General features: G+C 38.1%; 1 protein-coding gene across 2 annotated transcripts in view; it reads right to left on the reverse strand.

Moving 5' to 3' along the window:
* Positions 1-3816: 3816 nt before the first annotated feature.
* The window catches only part of KCND3 (potassium voltage-gated channel subfamily D member 3), a 298597-nt gene continuing 278089 nt past the window's right edge, over positions 3817-24324 (reverse strand). The window contains exons 4-7 of one of the 2 annotated variants that reach the window (XM_088153402.1): positions 16924-17016; positions 11297-11353; positions 6786-7033; positions 3817-4018 (exon numbers count right to left, since the gene is read on the reverse strand). In XM_088153402.1, coding sequence (XP_088009528.1) covers positions 3817-4018; positions 6786-7033; positions 11297-11353; positions 16924-17016 — 600 coding nt within the window. The remainder of the gene's footprint in view (positions 4019-6785; positions 7034-11296; positions 11354-16923; positions 17017-24324) is intronic. The other variant, XM_088153403.1, reaches the window with a different exon arrangement.

The raw sequence follows: 24324 nt of genomic DNA on the forward strand, positions 1-24324 counted from the left end.
TCTGGGGCTCCATGCAAGATCTCACCCCGTGGGGTCAAAATGATCACAAGAACGGTGAGCAAAAATCCCAGAACCACACGGGGGGACCTAGTGAATGACCTGCAGAGAGCTGGGACCAAAGTAACAAAGGCTACCATCAGTAACACACTACGCCGCCAGGGACTCAAATCCTGCAGTGCCAGACGTGTCCCCCTGCTTAAGCCAGTACATGTCTGGGCCCGTCTGAAGTTTGCTAGAGAGCATTTGGATGATCCAGAAGAGGATTGGGAGAATGTCATATGGTCAGATGAAACCAAAGTAGAATGTTTTGGTCTAAACTCAACTTCTTGTGTTTGGAGGAGAGAGAATGCTGAGTTGCATCCAAAGAACACCATACCGACTGTGAAGCATGGGGGTGGAAACATCATGCTTTGGGGCTGTTTTTCTGCAAAGGGACCAGGACGACTGATCCGTGTAAAGGAAAGAATGAATGGGGCCATGTATCGTGAGATTTTGAGTGAACACCTCCTTCCATCAGCAAGGGCATTGAAGAGGAAACGTGGCTGGGTCTTTCAGCATGACAATGATCCCAAACACACTGCCCGGGCAATGAAGGAGTGGCTTCGTAAGAAGCATTTCAAGGTCCTGGAGTGGCCTAGCCAGTCTCCAGATCTCAACCCCATGGAAAACCTTTGGAGGGAGTTGAAAGTCCGTGTTGCCCAGCGACAGCCCCAAAACATCACTGCTCTAGAGGAGATCTGCATGGAGGAATGGGCCAAAATATCAGCAACAGTGTGTGAAAACCTTGTGAAGACTTACAGAAAACGTTTGACCTCTGTCATTGCCAACAAAGGATATATAACAAAGTATTGAGATGAACTTTTGATATTGACCAAATACTTATTTTCCACCATGATTTGCAAATAAATTCTTTAAAAATCAGACAATGTGATTTTCTGGATTTTCCCCCCCATTTTGTCTCTCATAGTTGAGGTATACCTATGATGAAAATTACAGGCCTCTCTCATCTTTTTAAGTGGGAGAACTTGCACAATTGGTGACTGATTTTTTGCCCCACTGTATATGTATGTGACCATGTGATCAAAGCCTCACCAGTTTTTTTTTTGTTTTTGTTTTGCATCAGACACATGTAAAAAGGGGCACAGCTCAGATTGCAAAGTCACAGTTGCCATCCTGACTTTTTTAAACCCCCTGCAAATGTCCCCAGGCTTAACCTTGGCACTGACATTTTGGGTGACAAATTAAGGCCTGCTTCAGATTACTAGAATAGTGACAGTTTTCAAGTTTACTGGCATGCCCAGCATTTTCAATCTTTTATTACAAGACACTAAAAAAACATTTTAAATTGCACAGTTCGTGATATGGTTTGCACGCTGTGTTAAACTATGGATTAACACACTTGCCTCCTTAGCACAATGCATGGACCCAGCTGTTTGCACAGGGCAATGGATAGATAATAGAGCAGCCTTAGTTGATTCCTTCAGCTGATACCAGCTCCTACGGTGCAATGTGCAGGAATGCCTTATTTTAACAACTCAAAATGGAGACATTTGCAAAGGTGGGATTCTTCTATAAGCTCTTTGAAAACCAGTTTTTACTTTGAAGCTAGCCATATCCTATTCAAAGTTTTAGTTCTAGACTCACTTCAAGATGTCTTCACATGGGAATTTACTTTTTGGTGGCTTCCCAGAACTATTCATCCAATACCTTTAAATTTAATGTGTAGAAAGCAAACAAAAGCAAAAGCCTTACAGAAGATAACTTTTTCAACAGAGTTGGGGTTTTTTTTCCTTCTGAACAATGCCTTGACTCTGCACAGTCTGTCTCCCTTCTGCAACACAATTTCTAGTTCAAAATGTCTTGGGCTATACTTTGTGAAGATATATCAAAATGAAAGCAAGGTATCAAAGGAAAGCATGATTTGTACATAAAATATGTTGAAGGTTAAACAAATCTAAAATGGTTAATAAATTGCACAATTTTGTAACAAAAGAAGAGTACAGTTCACAGAGCTCTGCAGCAGTGTGTCTTCATGGCATGAGAGTGGCCACACAGGTTTGCCTCCAGAGAAGGACTTTAGGAGAATATCGGTATAAAGCTTTAGATGGTTATACCTCACAGTCCTAAACTTTCTAAACAGTGTAACAACAGTTAACAATTGGTGAGCTATTCTGAAAGATAGATATTTTTAAACCATCTATTAACAGTATTTTATAAATTGATTAGAAATGAAATTCTACTATAAAGTAGGCCCCCAAATCTGAAAGCAACGTCTCCTCATTGAAAAGGACTGATGCTTTATCTAGGGAAAGTGAAATATTATATTGCTGTATCCATCAAGCCAATGACAACCCAGAGAGTTTCACTAAGAGCCACAGGACTGTATTACAAAATGAGATTCACTTTCAGTCCATGCAAAACTTTTGGCTCTTAAAGTAGTCCTAACAAAGGACACACCCACTGACTATTGACTATTAATAGACACTTCCGTTACTATTAAAGAAACACATATAAAACAGAAAAGAAAGCATGGGCATAGATTACACTGTATTTATGAACATCTGCAATAGCTGCTTCAGATGATTTTGCCCTCTTTGAAACTTGTTTGAATAAATTTTAAAAAAATTAAATTTCCCCTAGGCCTCTTTTTTGGACTTTAAAAAATACAGAATTAGTTAATCTAATCACATTCTCTACAAGTCAGTGATACCAAAATAATACTTTAAAAAGCAAAGAATTGTGGTGAACTACCAAAGCCTGTCTTTTTTTCCACAAATATGATTTTTTTTCACAGACAATAATTAGCAGACAAATACACTGTTTGCAACTGCAATTGTTGTTGAATTAAAGGCAATTACAGAATTGTGTTAAGAAAAAGTGCCATCCATAATGAATGTTTCATTGGTGCTTGTGTGTGTGTGTGATTGCATGCAGGCATCTGTTTTGCTACTGTGCACCAAAGGCTGAAGCCTGCAAAGACACACTCATGCAGAAAGGGATGACAGTGGGTAGAACCATTGGATCTACAGGCGTTAGTTAAAGCATGTTGTTGACCATGCAAACAGTAAGTCTTTGCAGGATTGAGCCCAGAAACAGGAATGTGTGCTCAGATCTTTCACAGTTGGAGAATGCCAGTTTTGTAGTTCTCTTGTTCGTTCTTACACACGCATGCACACGTGCACAAAAGAATGAAAATTAAATTCCTGTGACAAGGTGGATTCTTTTTTTAAATGTTTGGGTATAAAAGAAAATAAAGGAGTCCTTTTGGTTGATAAAAGATCCTGCTGCATGAAGACAGAAAAAAAAATCACAAAATCCATTTTGGTCACCTTTTTCAGTCATTTCCTCATGAATAAATATTATCCATTAAAAACCTTTAAAAAGGTGCTGAGATACACAGTGTTATAATTCTGCTTCTTTACTGACTTTCTTGTAGCTATGACAGGACTTATATACCACTACCCAAAAACTATTCTGTGCCTCATGTCTTAGAACAAGGCTTCATCTTGTCAAAGAGAAATCCTTTGGCCACTCTATTCTTTACATGCACACACCCACGCGCGCGCACACACACGTACATACAAACACAGCTTCCTGATTCTTCTGAGCTCGCTCTGCAGCATGAATGTGAGTTTGGAGGAAGCTGCCTCATTCGGCTCTCATCCTTAGTTCTTAGATGTTGGTCAGGTTGGTCCATTGTCCATCCAGCCATTCATCTAGGCACAATTTGCAGCAAAGAAGGACATGGAAGTTGGGGGAGAAGGGGAGAAAGATTGGCCTTCCAATCTACTGCCATTGTGTTTGACCAAGCCAGTCTTACAAAGCCGAAACCTTGACAATGTTGCTGCTAGCCATGGTTGTGTTCATTGAATGGCTGGGGCTGGAGGAGGAAGGCCTGCTTTCACCTTCTGGTGTCAGTGCCGGTGGTGTTGGGATGCTGATGATTGCTGTGGTTATCTGGGCAGCTTTGCAGTTCGGCCTCAGACCATCATCTGATTTCATATTTAGGCTGGAGCGACTATAAGATAAAAGAACATTTTCTTTTAGTTTTAAAGGAGCAGAAGGTAAGAACAGAGCTGCTGTGAACTTTGGATATGGCTGAAATATGGGGTGTCTGGCAAAAAAAGGAATCTGGTGAAAAAGATGACAGTAAAACTAATACTGTACCAAATTTGTTTTCTATTTTCCTGAGAGTCTTCCTCCCTTATGAAGCAGGCTTCTGTTTTTCTATCTTAGGCTCAGAATGCTTCCATAGTCATCTTTTGAACTTTACTGTTGCAAAGCAGAACAGGGCACATGTATGGTTTTCAGTTGCCATCTTCTCATGACTCTGGAGGCTCCCTTGCTGCCCTTGTTTCCTGATCTGAAAAAGCTCCATGGAAGGATTTTCCTCCTTATCTCTTCTCTTGTGATTTATTGAAATGTGGGGATTCAGAGAGTAAAAGGAAGTGCAAGGGCTCTGTACTCAGATACAGCCTATTAAAAGCTATCAGTCCAATAGACTCAGCATTACTTCTAGGTTGGGGGTAATATGTTTCCAAATACCACTTACAGAGGAACAATGGTGGAAGAAAGGTACATCTTCACCTCCTGCTTGTGGGTACCCCAGATGCATCTGGTTGGCCATTGTGAGAAATAAAATGCTAGGTTCAGATGGGCTTGTCCCAATCCAACAGACGGTTCTTATGTTTCTGGCTCAAACTTTTATCTAATGGTGGATGTGTCAAATCAGCTACACAGATGTTCCATCCCTTGTTATCCAGGTCCCAATCTAGGAACTCTCCCTTTAATTTCTCAGTGCCTCAGTGCTCACTAAATATTTCTCTGGAACTTTCTTCCTTCCATCCTGTTATAACCAGGTATGCTTCATGTCCAAGCATCACTTGATGCTAACTCACCAATTCCTTATTTGAAAATATGGCCAAAAAAACAAAGAACAAGCCATCCAAAGATCAAAGAAAACACCTACTCACTGTGGTTCCAAGCCTCCTTCATCATTTATTATTAGTTATCTATGTCAGCGTATACTTCTGAAAGGTCACTGTACTTTACTTAAAAGAGAAAGTTTGACATTACTCCCTTGCAGTCTATAAAGAGCTATTATCTGTACAAGGATATGAGAAATAAAAGAATCCATAAAGCAATATGCCTGACTTGATTTTACTAAGTAAGGTTTATAAATGTAGCTCAAATCTAATTTGTATGAGAATGGTAGGTTACTGAAAGGGGGTGAATTTAAGTTTCCATGGAAAGAGAAGATTTTAAGCAGGATTCTAATTAGCCAGAACATAGTGTAAATTCCAACTAGCAGAGAACTGTAATTCACATTGAATTTATGTGGGTAATTGTCAGGATGAAGTAAAGGCCTGGAAGTAAATGGCAGAGCATACGTTTTGGATTAAAGCCCTAATTTGATCACTACCATCCCCAGGTCAGGATTGGGAAAAAAAATCTTGAAATTTGCAAGATGGACAAAAGAAAAGACAGATTTCTATATTCTTAAGTTCATATGAACTTGATTTGAGAAATTTAGATGCTTTGTTCTAATGGTGCTTCCATGTGGGTGAGTGAGACAATTCCTATTTTTCTTACCAATACTAAGAGATTAGTGCCCTACCAAGGATCTTTTCCCAAGAAGGAAGAGATAGTAGGACTCAGTAGCAGAATACATTTAAAAAGAGAATGGCAGCTGAAGTTTCAGATCCACTAACCAAAATGAAGTTATATTTGCTGTTAACTTGAAGCAGATTTTAAAAATCAACTGAGAGAAGAACTTAACTCATTTGAAACACTGGTATATTTTTCTTTTGCCACTGAAAACTTTTCACAGTAAGGAAGAAAAAATGAATTAGAACCATATAAACTATTGTCAAATCAATATCACATTGCTTTCAACTGAACCATAGCCTAGCCAGAGAGTTTAGTCACCTTTTCTCTGCATTTCAGACAAAATTAATCAGAATTAGCTGCATCCCCTAAAATAGCACCCTGGGGGTGGGGAGGTTTGGTCTTCCAGCAATATACAACAATTTTCTTAAAGTCTGTGTTAGTTCTCATATGATTTTATATTAACAACAAATTCCAGATTTGGTTTTTGAAGGCTGTGCTTCTGTCTGCCTTCACTTTGAGCTAATTCACACTTTTTTTAAAAAAGTGCAAATTTCATAGTAAATTTTGGTTTCTTGCTATGGTTAATCTAAGTTCTGCTAGTAACTTGCCATCTAATGGGCATTCATAAAAACTCATACAACATTTCAATACTCTCTGAAGAAGGATAGGTCCTGACATTTGAGTATCTCATGTTAGTTATTTAAAAGTTTACTGAATGATGCTTGTTATTGTGTAGGGCAACTTTCCCCAATCTGATAACTCCAGAAGTACTAGGATTGCATTTCTGAGAATTCCTACTCAAAAAAGGATATGGTCTGGATATACTGTGAGTTGCAATTCCAAAATCTCGTTGTTTAAGAAGATGTTACTTTTGGTGTCTTAATCTTAGCATTACTAGCCATGACAGTGTAACAAAACACATTTCAGGGTTCCCCCATCCAGCTAAGAGGTTTCATATCTAAAGTTGGAAATGTGGAATTAAAAAATACAGATTCAAATTTTAGAATTCTCTGAACATTTTCAAAATATCAGCTTAGCTCTAGTCTTGACTTTTCTAGAAAATCATCTTGAATGCAAACTCAGCACAGAACCCAGAACCACTTGTCTTTGCTCGGGCTGGATGCCTATGTGCTAGTCCTCTTACCTCAGTGAACCCACCCTCTTCCCCACTATACCTTGTTGTGAGCGAGGGCTGCTCACTGCACTGGATATGTATGGTGCTGAGCTCCTGCATGCTCCGTAGTCGGGTTGCTGGCACGCTGGAATTGGGGAGGTGAGTTGTCTTCTTACTACGCCGAGAACAGCAAGAGGTCGTCAAGCCCTGATGACTTGAAAGGGAAGGGCTTCGAGTTGATGGGTAATTCTGCATCGAGCTCTCCAGGCAGTTTTGTTCAAACATCTGCTCATCAATGAACTCATGGTTCTGTCAGAGAGAGCATCAACAAATGTCATTAATTTCCTTGTATGGTCTTTTTTTTGAAAAAGCAAAAACCTACTACAACTCAACATCTAAACTTTCAGAGAAACACTTTTATGTATTCTCCCTAGAAATCATGGCAGCATTTCCTTTCTTTAAATGCATCTGGCTGTCATGTTGAAAAATAATTTGCTCAGAGTAATATATTCCAGTTATATCCAGTTCCATAACCTGAACATTTTCTTTGTTGCTGAGTATCAGGAGGAAATATCCCAACAGTTGAATGTGGAAGTACTTGCATATCTGATTGGCATGGTTCAGGAAAGAAATAAATCTAAGGACTCTAACCTGATGTTGTATACTTGTTTTAAGATTTTAGTGTATTTTTTAGAAAACTTGAGATTCAAACATATGGATACCATATGCAGAGAGTGCTTTTTGAATTTTTATACGCATGAAGATCAGCTCCAATATAATTGATATAGTTTATTCAGTTAGGATTACTGACTTGACCTGATTTAATGCTCATATCGGTTCAGGACACCAAGATGATTTAATTCAGTTTGATAATTTTTATCAGCTGAAGCATCCAGTTCAATATGATGTTTTGATTTGAGTTTTTGATTTTTACTTGATCAGTAGCTTTGATTTGTAGATGCAATCAAATAATCTTCTGGTTGAATCTTTGAACTTAAACTTCACTGGGCCATCTTAATTTTGTACCCTTATGTGTCCTCTCTAGGCCTAAACTGAAATTCTTTTGATGACTGCAGCAACTCATGAGTTGTCTTTCCATGGCAAATGGTACTCTGCATATATAGTCCAGAATATTTTTATGATATGACTACAGTATAGAAGATTGTTATTATTTGAGTACAAAATGTTTATTATTTAAGCTGTCTTTTAATAGGTAGGTAGATTGGGGTAATTTAAAATACTCATTGTATATTATTATAAAAATAGCTGATTATTAATTTGTGTTTATCATCATGGTTTGAATGGAACATCATTATGCATCCCAAGTCTTTGAGAAAATCCCAGTAGTCTATAAATAGGAGCATATCCAAGAACATGTTCTCCTATAAATACTCATGCACATAATTTCAGTTCATGTTTTGGACATGAGAATTAACTTCAGCAGGTTTTCTTCAAGGGATTTCTTATTCATTAGATTTGAAATGAAGAGCATTTAATTCAACTCTGGTGGGTGCCCCATCAAACTGAGGATAGTCTACTAGCTATATATAATGGCTGACTATCTGAATGTTCAGAATCTGCCCATTGGATAAATTTACACAAACTTTTGGAATGAAATATTATTAATAAGTGATTACTAGTAGTACAGAGTCCTCCCTACCTAATATTACAACATGTTTTGCATAGCAAATAAAGAACCATGTTTTTGAGATTATCTCTTTACAAGAATGCCAAAGTAATGAACCACATCAGTCTTTGTTTAAAATAATTCAGAGGTCTTCAACTCTGGGGGCTATCTAGAATGTTGTCAGCTTCTTATGGGTGCTCTGATTCTCCTGGTGACCTGTCAATTCATAGTATGGCTATCATGGTGGGACAGGTAGCCTGGAAGACACCAAGGGAATTCTTTGGGGGCATACTGGTGTCATGTAGGTGACCCAGGGATAATGCCTTTTATAGTAGTCATGCACTTGTTTGCATGACTAGAAGACTAATGAATCCCTTTTAATCTTGCCCCTTTAAATTAACCTCAAAACTCTCCCCTGAAGATACAAATGAAGGAAAAAAGTGAATTCGGTGATCACTGCATTTTGATAATTGATCCTATAAACAAATCTTTGGGTTTCCATATTTGGAAGAAAGTGCTTTGTGCCTGAGGCAAATGGCACAATGAGAGCTAGTGCAACTACATTTTCCAAGTAATGAAAATAACTTTAAAGAACTGCTGCAATTTGTAGCTTGCTTGATCCCCTGTCCAAGTCTGTCTTCCATGAACACTTCATAAGATATCAGCTCCTTTTTAAAGGGTTATAAACCTTTCTATGGAAAATTTGAGCAACTCTTTTTTTCATCCTAAGAGCAGAGCAACATATTTGTATATATGCATTTCTTCTTCTTCTTCTTCTTCTTCTTCTTCTTCTTCTTCTTCTTCTTCTTCTTCTTCTTCTTCTTCTTCTTCTTCTTCTTCTTCTTCTTCTTCTTCTTCTTCTTCTTCTTCTTCTTCTTCTTCTTCTTCTTCTTCTTCTTCTTCTTCTTCTTCTTCTTCTTCTTCTTGCAGGAGGAGGGAGTGCTAGGGCCAGGGGATAAGACTGTTTCTTGCTTTTTCAAGCTGAGAAACAAGCAGAAGAGTATGTGGGAAATGTTTGAAGATCAACAGTGGATCAATTAACATTTCCTCATTTTTAAAAAACATTATTGTCATTTTTCTTTATCCTTTTTGAAGTGGAGCCATATTATAATCTTTGCATAGGCCATATTAGAATGTTCTCCTCAGTGGAAGTTACATTGACATAAGTGCTACATTTGCATGGCTATTTTTATGCACTCCTCCAAAACAGAGGATGAATAATTTTGTGAAATAATCACAGATTTAAACTTAGGGTCTGCTAAACAAAACTAGTAGATAGAATTAATAAAGTGGCTTATGAGTTTTGACTATAAGGTACAAATTCATCATTAAAAAAACACAAATTAACCAATGCATCTGAGAAGAACAGACATGATTATGTCCATGAAGGCCTTTTGACAAAGAATTCATTGCTTAATTTTATTTTATTGATAATGCCTTCTACAAAAAAGCCTCCTGTTTGAATTACAAACTAGTGACAAACTGAAATGAACAAATTATAACACATAATGCTAATACAGACATATCCTAACTAATTTATAATACAGTACAAATGTATCCTTCTGTTCTGAAGCAAATCCCTCTGGTTACAGTGGGAATTACACTGTCAGAGAAATTGTGCAATTCACATCTATGCAAGCTGCTTTTCATAAAGGCATCTTTGGATATTAAGATGAGAGAGAGAGCATGAAAGATTAGTGATTCTTTTCTTTTTTTTCCTTTCTTTTTTTGCCTGTGTGATGAAAGAAGCAAACTACTGTATTTATCTTCTGCGTGGAGGGATGGATAAACTATAGAAATATACAGGATTATGCATTTCCTAACTGGGGTGTACCTCTCTATTTTGCCTGTTACACAGGAAGTATGTAAAGAAGCCCAGGTCAGTCAAATGTAATGTGTGGCTGCTTCTTTTTCAATGCAGTTATTTCCCACTTGAGTTGCTGCAACGCAGTACATTCTGGCAAGGGAATATATAATTCCATCACCAGTTACTGTAATGTAAGTAGCAGTGTGGTATGTCTGCTTCAATACTGTGAGCAGAGGCAGGTGCTAAGCAAGGCGTAGTTGTGATTACTATGGCAAATGAGTGGAAATAAGATATTTAGGAGAAGGATAATATTTAGCCATGGAGCAATCATTTATAATGGCTAATGAAGTCAGTTTAGTTGAATAGCGTGGAACTACAATTTGGACAGAAAATTTAAATTCTCTGCTGGGATGCAACATGTAGAAGAGCTTTAGCCTAGCACTCTGGAGATTAATAATAATAATAATAATAATAATAATAATAATAATAATAATAATAATAATAATACTGCCCAACTCTCAATGACTCTGGGCGGCTCACAACAATCAAAGAAAGAAATTGTTGCAGATACTTTTTACATGCTGCAAGTGCTTCTTGTCTGTGACTTCATCCTAAGATGAAATGTCCTCATACACTGAGCTCTACCAACTTACCATAAATTTCACCACAAGGTTGTTATAGACTATATTTTATAGCAATCCAGAACATGAAAATAGAAATCTGGAACTAGAATTGTAATGGTTTATAACCTAAAAAAGTAATCATAGGCAGATCAAGAATGCATAATCAGGAATGCAGATCAGGAATGCATAATTCAGCAGAAAGGTGGGAAATGAATGGGATCTTTACTTCTGATAGCAGTTAAAAGGAAAAAAAAATCGTAGCGTATTCAAAGCTGCCACATCCACATCAAATAATTAACATTCACATTTAGCATATTTTGTGCTAGAAAGTATTTAAAAATAGATAAAGCAGTTACTGTTCCTCATCCAATAGCCTTAATAGTGCTCAAAGCCACCAGATAGTAAAAAAGCTCCAACATGCACCATCTGCTAAGAGGATCACCACAAGGAAGGAAGCAACACTTGAGACATGGCACAGAGACTGCGGTAAACAGATTGAATTAAGAAAGAAATACCTTGAAGGTGGAAGTTCGTACAGATAACAGGGGATCATCCACAAGATAGGACAATCCCTACAGGACAACATGTCGACAAAAGATAAAAACACCATTGATTGTCCATTCCAGCATTCCAAAATCCAGTCCCAGCCTTCCACCCAGCATCACACATGTTTGAATGGGCAATGAGGCCTTTCCTTAGGCTTATTTTAGATTGAACTATTCCTTCAAGAAAGAAAATAATCTCACTGGTAACATAAGTCTCCCAGGTAGCCAGGAAAAAGCAAATTATAAGCCACTAAATTAGGTTCTCTGAAATGGAAATACTTAAGCAGCACGAACCATAGAGCTGGATTACAGCCGTTGGATAAAAATTGAGGGTACTTCCAGGCCAAGTCTGTACTATGCACGTGTCCTGCCTTATTCAAGGAAATTTTCAGTGCCAGTAATGCCATAATTTATTTATAACCCACCCATGCTTTCCCATGTATAGTCAGAGGCTTTTAACAGCAAAAAGTTGGGCAAGGACGACTTTGGGATGAGGCGAATTGTGTGGAAATGATTCTTCAAGATATTGTGATGTTGTATTCCCAGGCAATGAACACAAACAACATAAACTTTTGACAAAACCTACTTTCATTTATCAGTTATGGCATAACCTTTGTTCCTTATCTGAGCATTAGTTACAAATTATTATGTAGTGCTTTTCTTAAATGTGTTTCCAAAGTGCAGTTGCACACATAAACTTCTTAATATGATTTCCAAATGTTTAAATTAAAGGTTTAAACTAACTGCTTTCTCACAGCTCCTCCCTCCTTTTCTTTTTTCTCCTGCAACAAGAAAAAGTTTTGGTTACTTTCCTGCTCCCACCAATTTTCTTCTCTCTTTCACTTGGCATGGAAAAGGTTTAAGTTGCAGTGTGATTTTTTTCCCCCAAACCTTCTTTAATAGGTTACTTTCCCCTTCCACTTTCTTTTGTCTTTTGGTCTGCACACTGGTACAGGTTATTCTGCTAGCATGGGAAGAAATGGATAAGGGAAATTGGATACTTGGGAATTGTATTGTTATTCTTTGACTTGCTCAGTTAATTGCTTCCTTCACTAACTGGATCTTTCTTCATTTCTCCACCCCAATCCTCTTTCTGGTTTCTTCTACTCTTTGGATGCTCTAAAAGTCTTCAGTTTCTTCTCCAGGAACTCAGTGTGCTCCAGGGTGGTCCCAAGCCATCTTCTTCTAGCAGCAACCTTGGCAGCAGTAATAACCTTGGCTCTAATTGTGGTAAATGTCAGTAACAGCAATTCAAAGACACACAGAGGTGCAACCAAGGCAAAGAAAAGCTGCCCTGGATTGCCCTGTATCCTGCCTTAAAATGCCCATTCTTGCCACCATGCACCCTTGTGACCCTCAGGTATACATGCAGTATTGGACATTTAACTGAAAGTTCCCTGAATATAACAACTAGTGAGAAGAGAGCACCAGCTGCTCTTAAACAGCTGGGCATCCTCTCACAGAGGAGAAAAGCAGAGCATTACTACAATTCTTTAGCAGCTGTAGACAGAAAGCTGCGCAACTGGGGTATGTGGGAAGATTTATTCCTGGGGAAAGGTGGATAATACATTAGGGATTCTGTTTCTTCCTCTATTACATGATGTATATTTCAGCTGCAAAGCTATTTTGTGTCCTTCTGTATAAAGCAAGCCTTCTTCCTTCTTTAGAGGCTGCTCCAGTGTTACAAAGGAAAAAAAAAATCCTGAATAGTCTTTTTGAATAAAGCCTGCAATCCTCTTTTTGGAGAGTAGAGCAATGAATTAGGGCTGCATCAAGTCTTTGAATGGGGTACTTAGCAGAGCATTGGCTTGAACAAAACATCCCTCCTCCCCAGCTGCTGTGTGAGTGTACATGCACAGCAAACACTTCTGCAAAGGGAAATGGCTGTGTGCATGTACACCTGGTGCAGGCAAATGAAGCAAGCCTTTGGAGCAACTGCACTGAGCCTTCTGGAGGACAAGGATGCTTTCATGTTTCAAGAAGGGGTGCTTTATAAGGTGTCCCGTTTGAATATTTCACACTGCCCTATTCATTAGTGTGCCTTAGCTGAACCTAGCCCTGGCTTTGATAAGAGAAAAAGCTTCACCATTATGATGCATTGTTCTAACTCTATTCACTCTGTACGTCTGGCAGTTCTGGAAAGACTGAGATAAGGCTGAATAAATATTGGCCTGGGGATGAGCAAAGCCAGTATCATGAAGACAAGGATAAAACTAGTGTTCCCTGGCTATTCTAATGATGCTACAATTAACTAATGGAGAAAAGCACTTAAACTCTTGAGGGATTTTCAGTAATGGCCAAAGGCCTGCAGATTATAAACTGCTGATGGAATGGACTCCCCTTTCCAGATCTGCTCCCAATGGTTGGGAGCAGAAAACTCTGGAAAAGATTAATTTGGAATAGATTCCTCTAGACCAATGTTTCTCAACCTTGGCAACTTTAAGATGTGTGGACAAGCATGCTGGGGAATTCTGGGAGTTGAAGTCCACACATCTTAAAGTTGCCATGATTGAGAAACATTCCTCTAGACTACCAGTGGGAGTGTGTGTGGAAGAGGGACTCAGAGACAGGAAAGCTGGGAAAAGACCAGTTACAAGATACAGAAAGTTTGATGCAATATTGGATGGGAACAATGGGAATTGTGATTTTGGCTTGTATTGCTTTTCCATGGTAGAGAAGTCCTTAGCCTAGAAGTACCTGAGAGAATACAGGCTGCATATTCATATAGAAAAAGAATAGAATATTATTTGATATAGAATATTATTTATTTATTTGTTTGCTTAGTTTTAAAATTTATAACAAATCCTTCCCAGCTTTGAATTTGGAGATGATTCATCACCCCTCAGATGTTTTAACACTGAATTTCAACAGAATAGACAATACCAAGAGCATTATTTCTGATTAAGGAAAGGTGAATTGCCCCTTGAAACCTGCTAGCAATGCTTATGTATGGGTCATTCTTCATTCCACTGGCACTAGGGGGACACTGCAAAATGACTCTTTGGTGGCTCCAGAATTCATAGTCTACAATGAGACAATGTGTTAGTATGATGCTTTATTAATCAGTTAAGTATGATGGAAAGGCATGCATTTTCAGCACAAATGCTGAATGAACTGTTCTGATGAATGCACTGAAAAACACACTGAACATGCCGTATGTCAGTCCTTGAATGACAACCTCTCTGTTCAAAGTGATAGATGGCTAGATCACCAGCAGCACACCCTTTCCAATAACTTAACAGCTATTTATCATTGATTGAGATTGCAGAGCCACATCTGATTCCAACCCCATCCCCCAAGTCCTGATGTAGCATTACATGTATTTCCATTAGGATTTCAGGTAAATAGAGATGTCAGCTGAATGGTGAATAATTTGTCATCATTCCTATTCACTCATATTGTATATACTTGGGTCATCAATTATTTTTTTAAACAGTCAGTTTTAAAAGTTTTAAAAACGTATTACCCTATTCCCCACTTACTATGTTGAAAATAATTCAAGAACTAATTATCTGAATCCATAGTTATCCACTGAGTAGATTTGCATTATTCTGACAATGTAGTTTGTTCCTAAAGAACATATACAGTAATAGATAATATAGGGAGCAGGAATGATATTGTGCCCCACAATTCCATCTAAACATAGTATTCAGAAAGCTTAGTTGGGGAGAACAACGTCTTGTTACTCTTTCTCGGTTTGTTACTTGGGATGGGATTACATAATTAGTTTTTTATTTCTATATATTTAATGTAAGTCCATCTTTCAACCATGGCATCCTGGATAACACGTACAAAGATATGCCATTTAATGTTCACAACAGCAGTATTATTTATCTAGTAAAATTCATGGCTAAGGAAAACTTTGAACCCAGGTATCATGGTTCTGTGTGTAACACTTTTTTTTACAACTAGTGGTTCACTATTTATTTATAAGTATTTCATATAAATTGGCAAAACCCCAATTTAATAAACTATCATAATACGTTCAGGAAATACATTTATAAGCAATTCATGCAATGAACAATCTATTTTCTCAAGTATTTTTTTAAATCCTGCAAGGAAATCATCATCATCACCACCATCATCAATATTGGAGATGGAATATGGGATTGAGAGACAGTAATAACCTTGAATAATAATTTGTAGATTTTGTTCCGAATAGTTAAGGGACAGAATAAACCATGGTTATATCTGTGAATCCAAAGGAAAATGATTACATTTTTAATCTTTGCCAGAGTGGACTCCCTTGTTATGGTTTAATCAGGATCAGGCTGCAAATTTTATTACATACTATTTAATATAAATCTGTAGGTTTGATAATGCAAAAGACTTTTGTAGATGACACAAATTATAATCTGAAGAAAAAGCTGAATTTCCTTTACTGATGATGCAATTTCTCCAAATTATAGAATAATTACATGGTGCATTAAATTAAATGTGTATGCATATATCTGTAGCAATTTTAGGGACACACACTTTCCTCCTTTTGTTACTTTCAAATTGTCTAGGAAGAAGATACAGCTAGATAACTGTACTTGCTAGCTGTACATATTCACCTAAGGTAGGTGAATACATACCTTCTGAACTTTTCTGTTAGATCTCACCATAAAGATAGTATTCAAGACATATTTGCAGCATGTATTGCATGTGGTAGAGCATGCTTCTGGAATTCTCCTGTTCTGTGCCTCTGGGTATGAAGGTCTTCTATTTGTTCCTACAGCTGCAAGAATGATGACAAATTCTCCAAGGCTGTGCATTCTGTACCTACAAGTGACCCCCAGTGGAACTTTCACCATGTATAATTCATATATTGCTTTGCATAAAAAGCAACACAGGCAGGATAAAACTGAAAATGTTATACTCTGAAGAAGGGTTAAGACAATAAATAAAATAAAATATTTATTAAGACAATAAAGATAGGGATACTAAGGTAACAGTATTCATTAGTAAGTGGTTGCATGTAGCAACCAGGGACCCTCAATAGGGACATGCACTTCTGTATGCACCTACACTGATACATCTGGCCAAATGATCAGAGGCCAGGGAAGCAAGAGAGAAGTGTGTTTGTATAGGTACTGCTTTCATATGCACATTAATCAGGAATCCACAGAGATGGCCTTCCAGATGTTATTTACAGTACTTCCGAATCCTAGTAGCCTTACCCGGCATAGTCAAGGGGGAGAAATGAGGGGATCTATAATACTTGTAGAGGGGACTTCTAAACAGATAGAGGGCCGTCCATTGTGCACCCTTGTTCTAAATAGTATGATTTTTTTAGTAGCCAGTGATTCTCTGATTTCATAATTCCATTTCAGAACCTATGCACATATTTCCTTTTTCTGCTTCTTCTTTTTTTCCTATTTGTAGTTAACTAGTGTCTATAATAACAGGTTTGTATATTTGCAATAAATCATAATGTAATAACAACAGGGAGGGAGGAAGGAAGGAGAATATGGATCTCCAATAGAAATTAGTCTTATCAAGGCTTAACTCAATATTGCCAGGCTGAATTTAACGTGTCCCCCCTTTTTCTGTTTTTTAAAACTGCATGGATTTGAGTGAAAAGGGATTTTAAGGCACTTCCTGTTCCTACTTACAGTTGTTTTTTCCAGGCAATGCAGCAGGTGGTGGTGCTGGCTTTCAATGATGGATGTGGCTTTGCTGATATTGTGCTCATCTTCCATAGACCCCTAAGCAGACAGAAAAGGCATCCATTAGACCATTGGCACAGAGAAAATAGCAATAGCAATCTTGTTCAGCATCTGAAAATGCAATACGGAAAAGATGAGCAAGAAAAAGACAAATTAAGTACTCTTGAGATGCAAAATCCTTGCCTAATAAGAAGAAGCCCTAGTTCTGCTGCATAGAGTTACTCCAAAACATGCAGTTGAGTTTAAAAAAAAAAGGAGGAAGACAACTGGAAACAAACAGACAAACAAACTGTAAACCGGGGTGAAGGCAGAGAGAGAAAGAGAGAGAAAGAGAGAGAGATTGGCAGGTAAAGCTACAAAACAAAGCTCAGTTGCAGTCCTTTCTAATCCCCAACCTGAACAATGATTGGAAGGTTATGGGAGTTGTAATCCAGCACACCAGAAAAGCAACAGATTGGGAAAATCTTATTCCATGGTAACGAGCTGCAATAGATGTCCAGACTGCTTCTGCTACAAAACAGCAAATAATATTTTACTCCTGGATAATAGAATGAACAGAAACATATCAGATGATTTAAACATTGCCTAAATCTATAATTTAGAGGTTTTTCATTTCTCTCTCTTGATTTCTACCAGCTGCCCTAAACAGATACGAAGTCACAAAGGGGACTGGCTTGCATTCCCCCATTGTGCACCCAAAGCAATTACTTCTATATGTCTAGGGTCGCTTTGCTTCTGCTTTCTTTGACACAACCAGTAACATCTGCAGCTGTAATACAAAACACTGTTTAATTCAGGTTGCATGGTCCTTGAGGAATGAAGAGGCAATGAGAAGGGGCTCGTACACATCATTGTAACAAACACTTTTAAAAAACCCCAAAGAAACTCTGTTGTTTATAGCATAAGCAAGAGAGGATGGAAACTTAACCTCCTCTTATTTGCCACAGCTGCACCACAGCTTATTATCAGCATGGAACATCTGAGCTACTCGTAAACCAGTGACTGAAGGTGTGGACAAAAATTGTGATGGCTCTCTAAATCCTGCACATATGACAAGAGGCTTCATTTCCTCAGAGGTGAAGAGCTGCTGTTAAGCAGATACTTTATCAATAATCAGCATTTATGCAGATTTAATAGTTACTCAGAGAAAAGATTTCACACCTCTGTGCAAGTCATTGGTATTCAACCCTTTCCAAAAGAAACAGGGGACCTTTCCAAGTAATCATTTTAGAAATGAATGGCTGCTGCTTCATCATTGCAGAGAATCAAAGTGTATCTCTCCCCCCACCTACCTCCTAGCTTGTCTTTTGAAAGCAAGCTATATTTTCCCAGCATTCAGCATGAAACCGGCACTGGCATTCAATTACAGTTTTGTGTTTACAGTGTTATGTCCAAAGAAACACTCTACAGCAACAAGTCGAAAGTTTTGGAGCTGTTGCCCTGCACAAATCCTTGACAGGGTCACAGCTTTTGTTTTGACCCACACCCACCATCTGTGCTTTTATGTGTACAGATGGATGTTGTCTTTGTGAATTAAAGACAACGACGAAGCATCTCCCATTACAGTTGGCTTGATGATAATTCAGTCTTATTACTCTTATTTACCTATTGTGGTACAAGAAACACCTATATCATCTCAAAGGAAGTGGAACTTTGTTCCAAGCAGGGCTAAGTTCACAGCCCTATAGCTTTGTCTAACTATTTCCTCAGTTACTTCACTGGCATCCTATTACGTAGAACTAGGAGATGAAGATAGGAATGTGGGAAGCTTCTTATACTGAATCAGACCTCAACTAGAGTTGGAACTATTTGGATTTGAATCTGGGATTTTTGCAAGCAAAACACATGTTGTGGCACCTTAACTTTAGCCACTCTTCTGAAAACTGTAATTACAGTTTGGATTATTTAGGTCAGTGTTGTCCAAACTTGGCCACTTTAAGATGAGTGGACTTCAACTCCCAGAAGTCCCCTCATCTTAAAGTGGCCAAGTTTGGACAACACGGATTTAGGTTATGTTAATGACTCTGTGGGCCATTTTTCTTGTTTTTGTCTCCCTGCTTGAAAAGTCCTTGAAAAGCATATTTTAAAGCACACTGAAGGACCAAGGAATCAAACTCTGTAATAAATCTACTTAATTTTAAGAACTTTCTCAAAACAGTTTGTAACTTGGCAAAACAATAACATTGCATTGCTCCCTTATCTTCCTCAGTTTATTATATTTTGATAGAAATTTCAAAGGAAATGAAGTTCAAATGAAATTTGATGGGCATTTTCATCAACTTGATTAAATGCAGAAAAGGGGTCAGTTTATCTACTGTGAATGACCCATTTTTTTGGAATATAGCTGTAATGCTGATCTAATGAGGACATCACCTATTTAAAGGATGCTCAAGTTAACCTCTGTGGCTGAAACTCTTCGATATACTACAGAGGCCTAGATTTTGTGAATGGGCAGTGCACATCACTAATTTTGTGATACAAGGACATGATTTGCCCAGAACCAGATACATTAGTGACACTGAAAACATTATTTTTAGTGTTCCCTTTTCTGTTACTATGCTTTAGAAATGACATGGCTAAGTATGTGTATGTGTTTAATTTAAACTTCCTGACCCTGAACTCCACCTCAATTTCACAGCATGTCTTCTTTAATCACTGCTATCAGTTTTATTTGTGTTCAGTAGCTGGAATTTTCAAAAGCCATTAGATATGTTCAATCAGTAATTATATGTTCAAAATAGCTCCTTTAACTTGGGCTGATGTTTGACAAGGACGTATCTTAGAGAACTCCTTTCCAGATTGCCTGAAGAATCATTAAAAATATATTTACTGTATTATAATTAATATTATCATTACTGTTATTATGGCATCACTATAGATTGCTTTTATTGACTCCATTCAGATTTTATGTTTCTGAATTCTAGCAGAACAAGAAGGAGAGGATGAGCGGGGACATAATGGTATGACAATTGTGGATACAGAGTTTTTCTTCAGAAGTTATACTACTAAATCATTTAGTCTGATTCTACTTTTGTTATCATTATCCTATTTTATAGTTTTAACTTTTAAATTTTATATGGTTCCATTGGTTTGTTTGCTTGCAACCTGTTTTGGACTATTTTTTTTTTTTTAAAAATAAAATCAATACAATGGAGACATTCAGTACTGATGGAGTTATTTCTTTATACAACACATAGTTAAACTATGGAAATTAGCTATAGCATAGCTAATTAGCATTAGCTATAGCATAGAAATTAGCATTAGCTATAGCGATAGCCATCAATTTAGATGGGATTATAGAGGACTCAATTCATGGAAGAGTAGTTTTGATGCCTGTGTATTATTTCCTGGCTCACAAACAACATATCTTAAATAGCAACTGTAGGGGAGCAGAAAGAGAAGGAAGTTATTGCCATTGTGTCCTGTTTGTGAGCTTCTAGTTGGCTACAATATGACATTCAAGACCAGACAAGAGCCCTTTAACAGAGGTGTTAATCTAAATTATGCAAAAACCAGATCTACCTGAGTAGTTTATACTTTTTCAGCTTGGCCAGTCCATGGAACACTTGTCCTCATTCCCAAACTTTAACAGTGCACACACACCAAAGGGTGCAATGACTGTAAAGGAAGTGGCTGGCATGGGTACAGGCATCATGGGTACTGGAGGTCATTAACTCTTTCCTGAATCCAAGCATACTGGGCTTCAGTCTGTTCCTCAGATGAACAATTGAACAAGATTTGGGCTAAAATGGCAAGATAACTCCATTGCCTTTTGATCTGCAGAGCTCTTTTTATGTTGCTACCAGTAGAAACACTCCTATGGTTATTTTGTGTAATATGTAAAGAAGGATGCCTCAATAAGCCAAAGCTGAAAGAGAAAATTTGTTCCTGGCTTTCTTCTCTGGATTGTTGTGATGGGAAAAAGCCAGAGGTCCTGGTTCAGATATCACACTATATAAATCACAAGAGTTTCCATGCTTTATTTTGCCTCTCTTGTTACACTTGCTCATTTTGAAGAATTCTGGCTTAGTGTGATATCTGAATATGCCACTCTGTCTGCATGTTTTCAAATAAATTGTCATATACATGTGGATATTTTTTCACTTTTAAAATTTATATAGTGCTAAACAGTGCTTCAACTGCACCAGAAGGTACATCTATTAACTTTAAGGACTCACCCATGGGATCAAAACAACCAGAGTTGTGAAGTTTATTCTTCCCAATGGTTCACATAATAACTTTGTTCATAAATTGTTGTGTCATGAAATAACTAAGATGGACAGGATGAGTCTGATGCCCTCAAAGGTTTTGGAAATGGCCAACAATTGCTTGGCTAGGATGTCATGCTGCCTAATCAGATTTTAAAACAATGTTTCACACTTCCCAAAATTCAGGGATGAAACTCATTCCCATCTAGAAGACTGCATGCATTTCAGATACATGTAACACTTCTACTTCACGAGCTGCACTGGTTGCTAGTCTGCTTCCAGATGCAATTCAAGGTGCTGGTTGTTTCCTATAAAGCTGTACATGGGATAGGATCTGGTTTCTTGAAGGACTGCCTGTCTCCCATAACGTTGCCTAGCTAATTTGATCCTCCAGGATTGGCACACTCTGGGTTCCTTTGATTAAACAATGTCATCTATTAGGACCCCAGAAGTGCATCTTCTTTGTAGCAGCCACTGCCTCTGGAATGAGGTCTTCCCCCAAGATCTGGGTGGCCTCTACTCTGCTGTTGTTTAGAAGAGCCATGAAAACCTGGTGCTTCACCCAGACCTTTGGTGAGGGAGAATGAGAACCCTTGCTTCATCATATTTCCCATCAAATCAGAAAAAATGCTGCCTTTTATCTATCCAAGTATATTTCCTTTGCCAAAAGAGGTTGGAGAAAAAAAATTACTCTTCCTAGCTGTCTTGTCAAGGCAAGTTAGGCTGTAAATGCAGATGGAACTGAAAGGGCTGGAAAAATATATACCCATTTTTAGATGCTTCTTTCAGGTAGAATGTATGATAAATTAATCTCTTTACTTATTTATTTAAAAGATTTATATGGCTGCCCATCTTGTAAAACACCATTTTGGTTGGCTTACAACAATAATTAAACCAACTTAAGTGAAAACAAGAAATACAAGAAAAAACAGGCACCTGATCCATCATCTTCATCCATTCATCTATACAGTCTCTAGGCTCCAACTTTACTATCTGGGGGAAACCCAGCCCTTTATGGCTTTCCAGAAGCTAAAAGGGTAAGGGCCTGCCAGATCCCAGGGGAAGTGTGTTTTACAGGGCAGGGGCTCCTAGTCCCCACTAGATGGCAACATTTAAGGGAAGGGACCTGGAGCATGTCCACTTTATCCAATCTGGTGGAACAGGAAGATACTCTCATAGAGAGGCAGTCAAACAAATAACCTGGCCCTGTGCCATGTAGGGATTTAAAGGTAATAACTGGCACCTTGAATTGTGCCCAGTAAGAAATTGGGAGCCAGTGCAGCTCATGCAGCAATGGTGTAATATGGGCAAACCAAGGGGCACTCAGCATTGCGTGAACTAATGTATTCTTGAACCAGTAGTAACTTCTGGGTGATCTTCAAGGAATTACCAAGCTATGAGTGAACATAAGCAAGCCCCCCCCGGTCCAGAAATGGGCACAATTGGGGCACAAGACATATCTGTGCAAGCCCCATGGTAGACATTTGCTCCTTAAGCAGGAGCTGTGAATCCAAGAGGACCCCCAAATTTCACACTAACTAGGGAAGTGCTACTCCATCAAGAGTCAAAGATAACACCTTACCAGACTGCCACTGGACCCATCACCTCCATTCCAAGCCCTCTAGAGGTCATCCACAAGCGTGACCAATGCCATCTCCATTCTATAATCTGGCCTAAACCCAGACTGAAAATGGTACAGGTAATCCACTTCATCCAAGGCCTGAAATTGCAGCTGAAAGCCAACCACCCTCTCAATAACCTTGCCTAGAAAAGGAAGGTTGGAGACTGGACAAAAGTTATTCAATGTGGTTAGACCAAGGATGACCTCTTGAGAAGGGGGGCACCTTCAAGGCAGGCAGAACCATCCCCTCCCACAAAGAGGCATTAACCACCACTTGGACCCAATCGCATGACATCTCCTGGGAGGCCTTGACTAACCTGGAGGGGCATGAATCCAGAACACAGGCAGCTGAGGTCAGCCACAAGGACTTATATTGAAGAAAGACTCGGTATTTTCAACCAACCAAGTAGAATAATAATGAAATGATTAAGGTGGATTTAATTTTTTAATATTGTTTTTGAACTAGAAGCTCAGTACTTTGTCAAACAGAAAAAGATCTGGAATATCTCATCATGGAAGATTCATTATGTAGGCAAGATTTTCTCTTCATTGATTCAGAAATGTACATAGATCTCAGTATCATCAAAAATTTGGTTCATCTTGAAAGGAAAGAGCTCAGATTAAGATCCGGGAAACAGTCCACTTCATTACTTGTAATTCAAACATAAGAACTTTATTGTAAAGATTGATCATGATATAACTCTTTGAGCTTCAAAATTTCTGAACTACAAAAAAACAAAAGCAAAACCCATTGCTGATACCAGAGCAAAGCAAAGCAAAGCAAAGCAATACAGAGCAGTTATAAGAGCAAACCATTCCGTTATAGAACTAATTTCCAAGACCTGGCAACAATGATTGCTTCTAGTGTCCAAACCGCACCTACGGTTGCATGCCTATCCAGTACAAAAGGGGCTAGGGATCTAAGGAAGCCTTGACAATACTCTCCTGGTGCAAGAGCTCATGGTTTTTTATGTACCTTTTCTAATGGTAATTTTTGAGACTGTTAGAATGATTATGTGCTGCCAGAATCATCAGTAAGGACATTTGACCAGGTTTGTGTCTAATAAGGTTAAGTTATCCCATGAACAGGCTGCAATGTTGTTTCCAGATATAGCAAAGATGAATAGCTCTTTTTTGGAACTGGTAGCAGCACTTCAGCACTATTGGTGGCATCTGAAGATCAAAAAGCACATAGCAGTGACACAGCAATGTCCTCAGTGGGGTAGGGCTTATATTTTGTCAAGGATTCTATCTTTCAAATGAAGAGACTTAACAAAAAACTATTTTCCTTGGTTTTTTATGAAGGACAATACATCATGGCTTTAAATTCTGAAATTTACAGCAGAAATTTGGCAGTGCAATCAGTATATTAAGTCAATGAGCTATAGAATTTTTTTAAAAAGCATTAAGTCAGATTCAATCAACTAGATGTCTGCTAAGGCTGAGGATCTAAATGTGTTCCCTGTTCTATTAGATACTTACAATGCATGTACAGCGTTACATATCTACTCAGGAAAA

The sequence above is a fragment of the Python bivittatus genome, unplaced genomic scaffold (genome assembly GCF_059951505.1).
Source record: "Python bivittatus isolate LINGU-HERP-01145 unplaced genomic scaffold, Pbiv_v1 ctg000700_np1212, whole genome shotgun sequence".
Taxonomy (NCBI): domain Eukaryota; kingdom Metazoa; phylum Chordata; class Lepidosauria; order Squamata; family Pythonidae; genus Python; species Python bivittatus.